General features: G+C 53.2%; 1 protein-coding gene across 1 annotated transcript in view; it reads left to right on the forward strand.

The window, feature by feature from the left end:
• CNNM4 (cyclin and CBS domain divalent metal cation transport mediator 4) overlaps positions 1-5,128 on the forward strand; it is a gene marked incomplete at both ends in the record, with an annotated part of 33,732 nt that extends 28,604 nt beyond the window's left edge. The window contains 2 exons of the mRNA XM_079721108.1: positions 4,447-4,631; positions 4,931-5,128. Of these exons, the coding sequence (XP_079577234.1) occupies positions 4,447-4,631; positions 4,931-5,128 (383 nt within the window). The remainder of the gene's footprint in view (positions 1-4,446; positions 4,632-4,930) is intronic.
• Between the last annotated feature and the right edge of the window lie 5,759 nt (positions 5,129-10,887).

A 10,887-nucleotide genomic window follows, 5' to 3' on the forward strand; every position in this document is an offset into this window, starting at 1 on the left:
AGCCCGGAGGGAGCTGAGAGCGTGTTCAGAGGTGGTGAGACCAGCCCACCAGGAGATGAGGAAGAGGGTGGATATGAGTCAGGGAGCTGCAGGAAGTTGATGGCATTTGCTTGCGATACGAAGCAGAAGGCCGTTAGTGGCCCTTGAGCAGGAGGTCCTGTGACAGCAGAGTGGGCCAACTGGGCAAGCGGGCCACAGTGGCCCTCCTTAGCCGTGACGGTGGGAGGCCAGTCGAGAGGAGGCAGGTGGGTGGAGGCTGCAGGGCCTCACTTGTGAAGACTGGGCCAGGGGAGCCAGGGTGGGGGAAGGGAGCCCATAGCTCCCATGTTTGGAGGCCAAGCCAGGGCCCGTTTTTCGGCCGCGCAGTTTGCAGATGGCTTCAGCTTTTCAGGGGGCTGAGCCACCGCCTTTTGGTTAAGGGGCCGTCCTGATGGAATAAAGGGACCTGGGGGCAAAGAAAGGACTGGATAGCTTCTGAGAAGGGCCACTGGCCACCCCGGTGCCCTCTGCTTCTCCAGTCCTGGGTGGCTCAGGCTCCCCTTGCTGGAGGGGGTGCCCTGCAGACAAGACCCAAGTCTCGCCCGGCTCAGCGCCTCGCCCGTCGTGTGACCCCTCTGGCCCCAGGTTGCCGCGGGCTGGCGAGTGAAAGTCTGCTTTGGTGCCGGGGGCAGGCACATGGTGAGGGGGCTGCTGCAGCCCCTGGGGAGCCTCCATGCTGTGCCTGTCACTGTCCTTTGACAAAGAGGACCCCCGTGCGGGGGGCTGGGCACCCGTGCATACTGACACAGCTCAGCTCCTCCACCAGTGTGAGCAGGCTCCTGGGGGAGGGGAGTGGGAAACAAGGCTGCAGAGCTGGGTTTTGGAACAGGTGGCCCCTGCCCAGGTGCCTCAGGCCTGGGGAGGACTTCTCTGCCCCTCCTGCGAGCACCTCTTGCGGTCCCGCTTGGGGAAATCTTGTGCAGCAGGGCACACAGTCACGGGACGTCCCTCCAAGCACCCTTTCTCTGCAGCCATGCCTCAGAGCCTGGTTAGGGTCTGGGCTCTGTCTTTTGATGTGGAGGCCCCAGGTTCCCACTTGCAGTGGCTGGAAGGGAGGGGCGATGACTTCCGGGGGCTCTGAGCACCCTCCCCGTCAGGGCCGGGCCCCCTTTACCGTTGTGCCCCCTCTCTGCTCGAGGGAACCTGGCCCCCAGCAAGTCTGCTTCTCCATCCTGTTCCTATGGCTCCACATCCACCCCACCCATCACTGACCTTTTCCTCTTTTGCTCCAGTGCCTTCCACCCTGGTCAGGTGTCCGCCTGGCTAGCGGAACTCCCTGCTCTCCCGGCTCTCAGGTAACATGGCATGGCTGGAGAATTTGCACTGCCACCTGCCGCCTGAGCCCTCACACTGCAGCTGCATTAACCGCTCCCAGCAGGCACTGGGGGCCCCGTCCCCGCCCAGCACCTGTGCCATCCCACCTGTTCACACTTGTGGGCCAGCCTGACCAGTGCTAGCTGTGCTTGGCCTGGGGCCCAATTACTATGTGCCTTTGCCCAGGTCCTGGAAGGGTTTCCCCAGAGGTCCTTCAGTCTTTGAGAAGAGACACACACGCACGCAGGTGACAGGCTGGGAGTGGAGGGTGGCTCCCGGCCAGGCCAAGTGAGCCCAGCTGCTCAGGGCCACTCACAGGCCTCAGCAGGATGACTTGTCACCCCATCAGCTTTCTCTAAAAAACTTTCCAGCTTTCCTCACAGGCTTTGGTTTTCATTCTTTGGCTGCTGGTTCCACCTGCCAGGGGGAGGCAGCAGCTGGGTGGTTAGAACTGTGGCCGCAGTCATACTGCCCTGGTTGAATGGGGTCTCCGTAGACACCAGCTAAATGATTCCGGGAGCTGACTTACCTTTTCTAGGTCTTGGTTTCCTCCTGTGAAATGGGAGCAATACATGTGCCCACTTCTTAGAATTGTTGGCAGCAGTGAGAGAATTGATATAAAATGTTTTGTTAGAGCTCAGTTGCTGTTTGTTTTTTCTCTATTACAACCAAAATGTGACATTCCAATCAGAAAGTGTTTAGGAAAATTCCGAAAGCCACAGAAACATGCTGTTTCTGGCCTTTGATATGTCACACTCCCGAGCCTTGTCCCAGGGTCGGTGGGAACTGTGTTGGCCCCAGAATCACTCAGTTCGAGGGATTCCTATCCCACGTAGACTGCGGCGGCAGAGGTCCTGATGTCAGGATTCTGGCCTGAGCTGCTGAGCCCGGAGGAGAAGAGCATTACGGGTGTCTCTGAGCTCCGGTCTCAGTGCATAACTTAAGAGAAGGTCGCTGGGCCCCAGCAGTGCTAAAAACCTATCACTTCAGTCAACTGTTTCCCCTATTATGTTTGTACAGCTGGGTTTTTTTCCATCTTAAATGTACAAAAACACACTTTTTAAAATTGATCCTCTTTAAAAAAAAAAAAGTAAAAAGGTGATTTAGAAGTCGCTTGGCCCGTTCAAACACAGCCAACTTTTGGCAGTGATGGGAAGTACAAAGCAATTAATGGTCTTCGAGCAGGGGGCTGTCTGATGAGAACAGAATGGGCCATGTCAGCCCTCAATGGCCAACCCCTCAGCCTCACTCTCCTCTTCTGCCCTTGCTTCTGTCTCATAGATGGCTGGGAGTTGATGCATACATGGTTTGAATCCTGATGTCTTTACCTAATATGGGAACCGAGACACTTTTCCATGAGCTTTCTAGTTAGAGCTACACAGGGTTTCACCAAGCAGGTGTGCCTTCATTTGGTTTTTTCCCCCTTATGCATATTCATGGGGGGTCTATATTCTAAGTCTAACAGCATGATGTAAACCTCTTTACGGAAAAACTTCTTCTGTATTTAAGATTATGTCCTTAGAATATTCTTCCAGAAATGGACTTACCAAGTCAAACCCCCTGCTTTTTTGTTTTGTCTTGTTTTAATCATAAAAGTAACATAGCTTATTTAGAAAATTGGGAAGGTGGAAAAAAATCTTAAGAAAATTAAGAAGCATCATAATTTCATTATTCAGAAACAAGCACTTCATATTTTGTTATATTTCTAGACCTCTGTTTTTAATAGGCCATGTGACTAATTTATGTTGGTTTAAATTCAGTTCCTGTTCCTGGAGTGTTAATAAGCATTAATTAAAAGCATTCTATCATCCAAATAATTAATGTTAAATATTAAGCAATATGCCTAGTGTTTCTGTTCTTTGCTAGAACTTAATCAGAGGTGTTGCTTAAGTTAGAATGAGTGATACATGCGCATGGTCCTCTAGTGGTTGTATACCACCTAATCATAGAATATCCAGACTGTATTTTCCTAGTTTTATGAATGAAACTCAAACGTAGAGTATTACTCAATTCATTTGCACTTGATTCAGCCACCCAGATTCAATGGTTGCTCTTTTCACTGGTCTGTTTGTTAGAATAGCTAACTCAGTAGTTAGTAACTTACTAGTTAACCAAGCAAATCAGCTTAGTCCACTTCCTGTTTGTTTAAAACAAGCCAGTATGCCTCCACAGTTAACTTCTTGGTGCATTTCATTGTTTTCCGAGTGTTCCCAAAAATACGAGCTAATGATGTACAACAATGTGTGTGCCCTTCCTTTTCCAAAATAAGGAGCTGGTTCCTTCCTCGTTGGAGGTTGAGCCATTCCCCTTTCCTGGTTACAGTCGACCGAATGGAGGCCTGTGCTTCCCCTAGTGGCGGGAAGAGGCACTGACACCGCTACCCCAGGCTCTGCCTCACGGGAGGGGGACTGGGACCCAGCCCCCAGACACCCCAGAGTGGGAAGCCTGGAGCTCTGGGGCCTCTAGGTTCCTCTGAGAGGAACCTGCTGCACCCCACCCCCCTGCCAGACTGGCTGGGCTCAGCAGACACAGGGCAGGACTATTCCACACACAACAGGTTACGTGCAGAACACACCTGAGCCCTTATGAGCATTTTGAGATGTGAACAGGGTGTCATGTTGGGGGCTGTATGACGTGTGGTGAGAGAGTGCAAACTGTAGGTTCTTCCTTTTCATATAATTTAAAAGTATGCAGTTTATGTCCCTTGACAGAAGCTGTCATCGAGACAGGGACAGTGGCTCCTCTGCCATGCTCGGGTCATCATTGTGTCACCCTTGCCTGATGAGCTGTTGGGGAAATGAGGGGTTTTGTAGCCGTAAACTTTCTGTGTCTCTGGTTTTTGTTTTCTGTTTTGTTCATCTGTTTGGGTAGACTTTTTAATACTTACCGCACCACAGTCCTAAACAAACTAACTCACTGGCGTTGATGAGGTCGGACCTTCTGCAGGCAGAGCTTCCGTTCGTTTGTGCCCGAGAACTACTTCCCGCTGCCGGTGGGGGCACCACCGCCCGGGTGTCCATGGACAAGGTTGGACGGGAGGCTGTGAGGGGCACCAGGCTGGCCCCTGGCCTGACAGCCTCTCTCCCTCCACAGACCGCTCCCCATCCCACCCCGCACCCCTCAGCCGCTCGGCCTCCCTCAGCTACCCGGACCGCTCAGAAACGGCGTCGAGCACAGCCCCCTTGGCAGGCAGCAGCAACCAGTTCGGCAGCTCCATCCTGGGCCAGTACACCTCCGACTTCAGCGTCCGGGCGCTCATGGACCTCCAGTACATTAAGGTGAGCGCTCCCCATGGCCCTTTTCCCGGGCAGCACCATCCTCCTCATCCTGGGCGTCTGGATCACTCTGCCTCTGACCGGCAGCTTCTTTCTTTGATCCACCACACCCAGCACGGAGGACACGGGATGCGTGTCCCTCCTGCTCTAGCTCCTCGCTCTTTGGTCACCCCCCCGCCCCGCCCCCTGGGTCACGCCCTCTCTCCTGGACTCCTGGCTGCTCGTTTCTCCGGGTCTCCTGTAGGGTTGGCCCCCCCCAGCCCTGCTGTCAGTGAACCAGGCCGTCCCGCTTCCCCCTGCAGATCACCCGGCAACAGTACCAGAATGGGCTGCTGGCCTCACGCATGGAGAACTGCCCCCAGTTCCCCCCGGATGGCTGCACCATCTGTACCGAGAACTTGACCGACAAGTCCGAGCTGCCCCTGGTGGACGAGACCACGACTCTCCTGAACGAGCGCAACTCCTTGCTGCACGGAGCCTCCCTTGAGGGCGCCATCTGACGGGAGGGCCCGGGGTCCCCCGCCAGCCCCGCGGGGGCCTCCCCAGTGGGCCCACACGAAGACAGGGAGCCTGTTAGGCCGGACGGGGTACAGATAGCCTGTCAGACTGAGCAGCCAGATGGCCCCCGACCTGAGGGGGATCTGACCTCCGACAGGGACCTCTGAACAGCTCCAAGCCGGTGGCTGCCCACCCTGGACTGTGGGGCAGTGGACCGGCGACCAGGAGTGCTTCTAAACTAGGCTCATCTCACCTCTTTTTAATACCATATGGGGAAGGGAAGACAGGGTTAAGGAACTTTATTTAAAAACAATTTTTTTTTTCCACAAAAACTTTAAAAGGGGTAGGGTTTCTCACCCCGGGAAGCAATAGCCATAATCTGCTCCCAGCCGTGACCTTTTCGGCTATGTCCCTGACTCAGGAAGCCTCCTCTTTCTGCTTCTCCTCCGCCTCCTCCAGAGGTGGCATCCCAGGGGCCTGCTGGAGGAAGGATTTCTCTTGGGAGGGAAGAAAGTTCTTCCCAGGAAGCAAAGAACCAAATAGTGCTGAGAACAATTGCCCGGACACACGCTGAGGCTCGCCTGGTGTCACCGAGGCCGAGGGATTCTGGGAACTGTGATCAGGCACGTGACACTCGCAACTGCGGAGAGGAGCACACCTCCTCCTGGTAATCGCTGGACCCAGGAATCTCCTAGAACTCTGCTGATGGGCCCTCCTGGTGAGTTGGGCTCTGCTGAGGACTCTCGCCCCGTCCCTCATATCTGCCCCTCTGGACAACTCTCCCCTTGTAATGGGGCTGAGTCCGAGTGTTAGGGTCTCACACCTTTAAGATTGCTAACCCCTGCTCCCCAGGCCCTGACCTCACTTTCACCAAAGGTTTTCCCCAGGCTGGGGGAGCGACTGCGTTAGAGGGGACTTGTTTGCGATGCTCCTTTCGGGGCCAGGAGGGAACCTGGTCAGGGGCATCTACGTCGTTAGCAATTCGTTCCACCCCCTTCCCACCCCACAGCGAAAGTCAGGTCTCAGCCACCGACCCACCAAGGCCTTCTTTCCGGACTCCCGGTCTCTAACCCCAAACGCCAGTGCCTCTTGGGGACTGAGGACAAGAGGATGTTGTAGGAAGCCAACCTAAGCTGGTTCTTCATGCCCTTTCCTCTGTGGCTGAGGCTCACCTGGCTTTGTTCACACGCTTACAGATCCAACTAAAAGGCACACAGCTGGCAGCCCCGTCTCCCCCACGTGTGTGTTATCCTAGTGTGAGATGTCGTCCTGGCCTTTGCTGAAGCTCGTGGTCCTGGGCGCTTAGAGCCCCAGCCCCACGTGCAGTCCTGCCCCAGCACCTTTTCCCTGTGCTGCAGGCTTCCCGCCATCGGGGAGGCTGTAGGACCAAGGTCCACGGTGGCCCTTTGGTTGGGTGGAACAGTTGCTGGGGGGGGCAGGGGGGCCCAAGATCAGGCGAGGGAGACTCCACAGGCCCTCCTGGGTGTTATGTAGTCACTCCTTTCCTCAGCCTGTGAGTCCTGTTACCCCAAGTGCTCTGTTGGAGACCAGGAAATGTCTTGCACCAAGTATACTGGCCCCTGGTAATTTTAAAGTCCTTCCCGACACAGAATTGATTCCTACAAGTCTGCAGAGAAGGTGGTGACAGCCATGGGTTCTCAAGCCATAAGGAAAAAAGACACCAGACCTTTGTCCCCCATTGGGGCCTGAAAACCCCTTAGTTTTCTCCAGGAGCAGCTTGCTTTCCGAGTCCACACAGGGGCTCGCAGAGCTGTGTCCCTGGGACCTGAGTGCCAGGCGGAGCAGACTCACGGCCTGAACCGAGTGTGTGTGAAGCCACAGGAGCAGGTGCACACACTTCCACGGCTACCTCTTTGCACGCACAGTTACTTTCAAGAGATGGTCCCGCCTCCCCTCCTCTTCCCATCCCCATTTATAATCACTTTGTGCAGAGGGTCATGATTATTTCCACATATTACTGGTCCGATGACTTCCTCCTCCCAGTGCAATTTTTCACCTCCTATTCCAATCTCTGGTTCCTGGGCTGAGCAGCACCCTGACCTGGCCCAGCCCTGCGTGTCTTCCTGTGGAAGGGAGACCTTCGCAAACGGCCTCTGGTTGGGTAGGCGAGTTACAGCCACCGTAGCAAATAACTCATATTTATTTTGCATAAGATTTTAATTTGTATATTTTTGTGATTTATTTTGGCATTGTTATGAGTTTGACTCTCGGGGAGTTTTGTTGTTATGACTCTTGTGTCTTTTGTCACAAAACAATGATAATATTTGCTAAACGATATACGGAATTTATTTTTGATTGGTAATAAAAAAAAGAAATATGTATAAATCTTGGTGAGTTTACAGTTGGCCTGTTTGAGTTCTGTCGATACTCGGTACCGGTCATAGAGCTAGAAGTGGCTGTGCCTGGCTGTCACCTAGGACAGGGCAAGGGGCCAGCATTCTGGGACTGTTTAGCAGTAAAAAGGAAGCAGAAATGTAACTTACAAAAATATGTATCATCAAGGTTGTTGTCACAGGAGCTAGAGAGTGCCAGCTGCTGCTAGACAGACAGGGCAAGTGTGCTCAACTGCCACCATTAGGAATCCAGTAAAATGGACACCAGAGGGCTGGGGGCAGCTGGGATGGGCAGATTGCCCCTCCTCTCTCCCCTGGGGGCTGAAGGAGGAAGGAGCTTGATCCAAAAGTATGATCACATTGTCTTATAGCAGCAGGTGCCTCTCAGTCCATACTCAGGGGCTGGTTGTGGTTTCACAGTTGGAGCGCTCACCGCTGGAGAGCCCGCCTGAGAGGGACCTCACTGTATCCGCTCCCAAGGCTTCAGCCAGGCAGACTCCTGCCCACGGGTGCCTCGGCCTGTGTGTGCAGTCGAGTGCACCCAGGCCAGGGGCTCAAGCAAGCCTGGCTTGACAGGGCCAAGTCGGTGGGGGGAATGTTTAAAGAAAGGGAGGCACTGGGTAGGCAGAAAGGAAAGAGGACATTTCAGATAAAAGGAATAACAAATACAAAGTCTTGTGCGTAGGTGGGCAAGAATATGGGCTTCCCTGGTGGCGCAGTGGTTGAGAGTCCGCCTGCCGATGCAGGGGATGCGGGTTCGTGCCCCGGTCCGGGAAGATCCCACATGCCGCGGAGTGGCTGGGCCCGTGAGCCATGGCCGCTGAGCCTGCGCGTCCGGAGCCTGTGCTCCGCAACGGGAGAGGCCACAGCAGTGAGAGGCCTGCATAACGCAAAAAAAAAAAAAAGAATAAATTTCATTCATCCATCTGTTCCACACGTTTAAGCCCTTGCTACATGCCAGGTGCCACCAACCCCTCAGGCTGTCTTCTCCGCCTGGAACTTCCTCCCAGGTCTTTGTGAGGCTCACCCTCTTGCTTCATCTAAGCCTCTGTTCAAATGCTACTTCCTTGAAGAAGCCTTCCCCCACCACCCCATCCAAAAGAGCTTGGCCCCAGTCCCTCTGTCCATCTCCTTGTATTGCCATGTTTTTCTCCATAGCACTTATTGTCAGATATTAAAATACGGATTTGTATATTTTCTGTTGTCCTCACACTAGAACTTAACCTCCAGCAGGTCAGGGTCTTTCTTATTTCCACTGCAGTCCCAGCACTAGGACAGTACCTGGTACATTGCAGGCACTGGATGCAGGAAATACTTGTTGAATGAATGAATGGGTCTTACAAGAAAGTGAGTACTGGACGCTATTGGAGGGGAGCACAATGCTCCCATAACCTTGACCCAATCTAGTGAAGATGGTTGAGGAAAACCAGCTGGAGGAAGTGACGTTTGCAGACTTGAGAGAGAAGAAGGAATTAGCCAGGGGTCACACACAATAGTTATGGGTTTGAAACTCAAGAATACTAGATAAAACATGGAAATGCCTTGAACCAAATGATCAGAAAGGAAAAATCGCCCATGGGGGAACTGAATGCCCGGTGACAAGTGTCTCCACTGATGCTGTGATGATGGGCCAAAGAGTGACTCAGAGCCAAGGAAGAAAGAAGCTGGCAAAGCAGTGTTGGGGCCTCTATTGTTCACAGAAAGTCACTTGTGAGCAGCTTTGTTTGCTCTGGTCCGGATCCTTTGTCTTTGGGTCTCACAGTTTAACTCACTATTTGTGTTTTCCAAGAGTGATCCAACTGTTCTTCTACTCAAAGGTTTCCCCCCTCCCAAATAAGTTACAGGTTGTTTTCCAAGGGAGGCCGAGACCAGCGGAAAAGTAACTTGTCAAAGGTCAGAGCCCTGTCTAGGTATACCGAGTGTTCTCCCCATCTTACCTCTGGAACTGGTCTTTGCTAGTTAACTTTTCAGGCACATGACTCATTTCAAGCCTGTTGTCCATTCTATCTCAGTGTCAGCATTTTATCTGGACTTGGAGATAGAAGTGTGAACCAAAGGGGTTGAGTCTACTGTTATTATTATTTTTTTTTTCAAAAGAGGCATGCCAGCCCAGTGGAGAGGCTCAGTAGTCATTATTGCTTCTGCTGGCGGCTTATTCTGGAACTTCTCACACAATATTTCTGCCGGTCACTCGCCACGGGCTTATTCATTCTTGCACATTACCTTCCACACAAACGTATTTTACTTAATTGCAGCCACAGTGCCTAAACTGTTGTTTAAAGTGTTTTCATGACACAGCACATGAATTTCTATAGAATCCTTGTAAAGACCATTTTAAATGACATGTACATGGACGGCCTTACGAAAGTCTATGTATGTTAGAAGATTTGAAAATACATAAAAATGTAAAGAAAATACAAAAAAAAACATTTCATCTGGACGCCTATACAGAAGTCTTGTTAGCAGGTTGTCTATTTCCTTCCAACCAGGTGAAGTTCACATATAATAGGTTGAAGAACATTCCACACTGTCAAGGACCACACAGTCTTTGGGAGGATTCTCTTGAATAGTTCTTGTTGGTCTTTAGGAATTATTTTCCCAAGGATGATCTGCTAGAAGTGGAGTGACCAGATACTGTACAGTAATTCCTGACAGAGCTGCCATCTCCTAATGTGGCTGGGGTGGCGAACAGGATATTAGGCCGGTCGCGTTGAAACCCAACATCCGTGCCTGAGTCCTGCTTCACTTTTCTCCGGTAAAATATATTCATAACATGTAGTAGCTGTGAGGATCCAATGAGGTAGTGATTTCGTGCGTGTACGTATTTACCATCGTTCTCCCTGGCAGGAATGCAAGGGCCTTTAAGGCAGGGGCTGTGTCACGTCCCAGACCTATAGCAGAATCGGGTGCGATCAAGAAACACTTTCAATAAACCTTAGCTTCCGATGCCCAGTCACCGGTTCTTTCAGCCCTCCTCGCCCTTTAGGTCGGTGGTTCGGGGGGTCCCTTTCTGAGAAAACGGCCCATCTCCCTTGGCTGAATTCTCTGCCTGCAAGTTCAGGAGCGCCGCTCCGCTCTGCGGCCCGAGTCCCGAGCCAGGGACTTCCCAAAGCACGGGCCCGGCCTCCCGGTGAGCGGGGACTGCCGGTGAGAACCAGACGCCCGCGGAGGGGGGGGCCAGTTCGCCGCTCAGCGCCCTCCGGATGCCAGCCAGCCCCAGCCCCAGCCCCAGGAGTCGCGGCCGAGCCCCGCGGGGCCGAGAGCCCCACGCCGAGAGCCCCACGCCCCCGGCCCGCCCCGGGATCGCGCCGCGGCTTGTTTACTCCCCGGCGCAGCCTAGTCCGACCCTGGGGCCCGCCTCCGCCCGCCGCCTATTGGCGGAAGAGGCGCCAGGGCTGGCGACGATT

This window comes from Hyperoodon ampullatus (genome assembly GCF_949752795.1).
Source record: "Hyperoodon ampullatus genome assembly, chromosome: 15".
NCBI lineage: Eukaryota > Metazoa > Chordata > Mammalia > Artiodactyla > Ziphiidae > Hyperoodon > Hyperoodon ampullatus.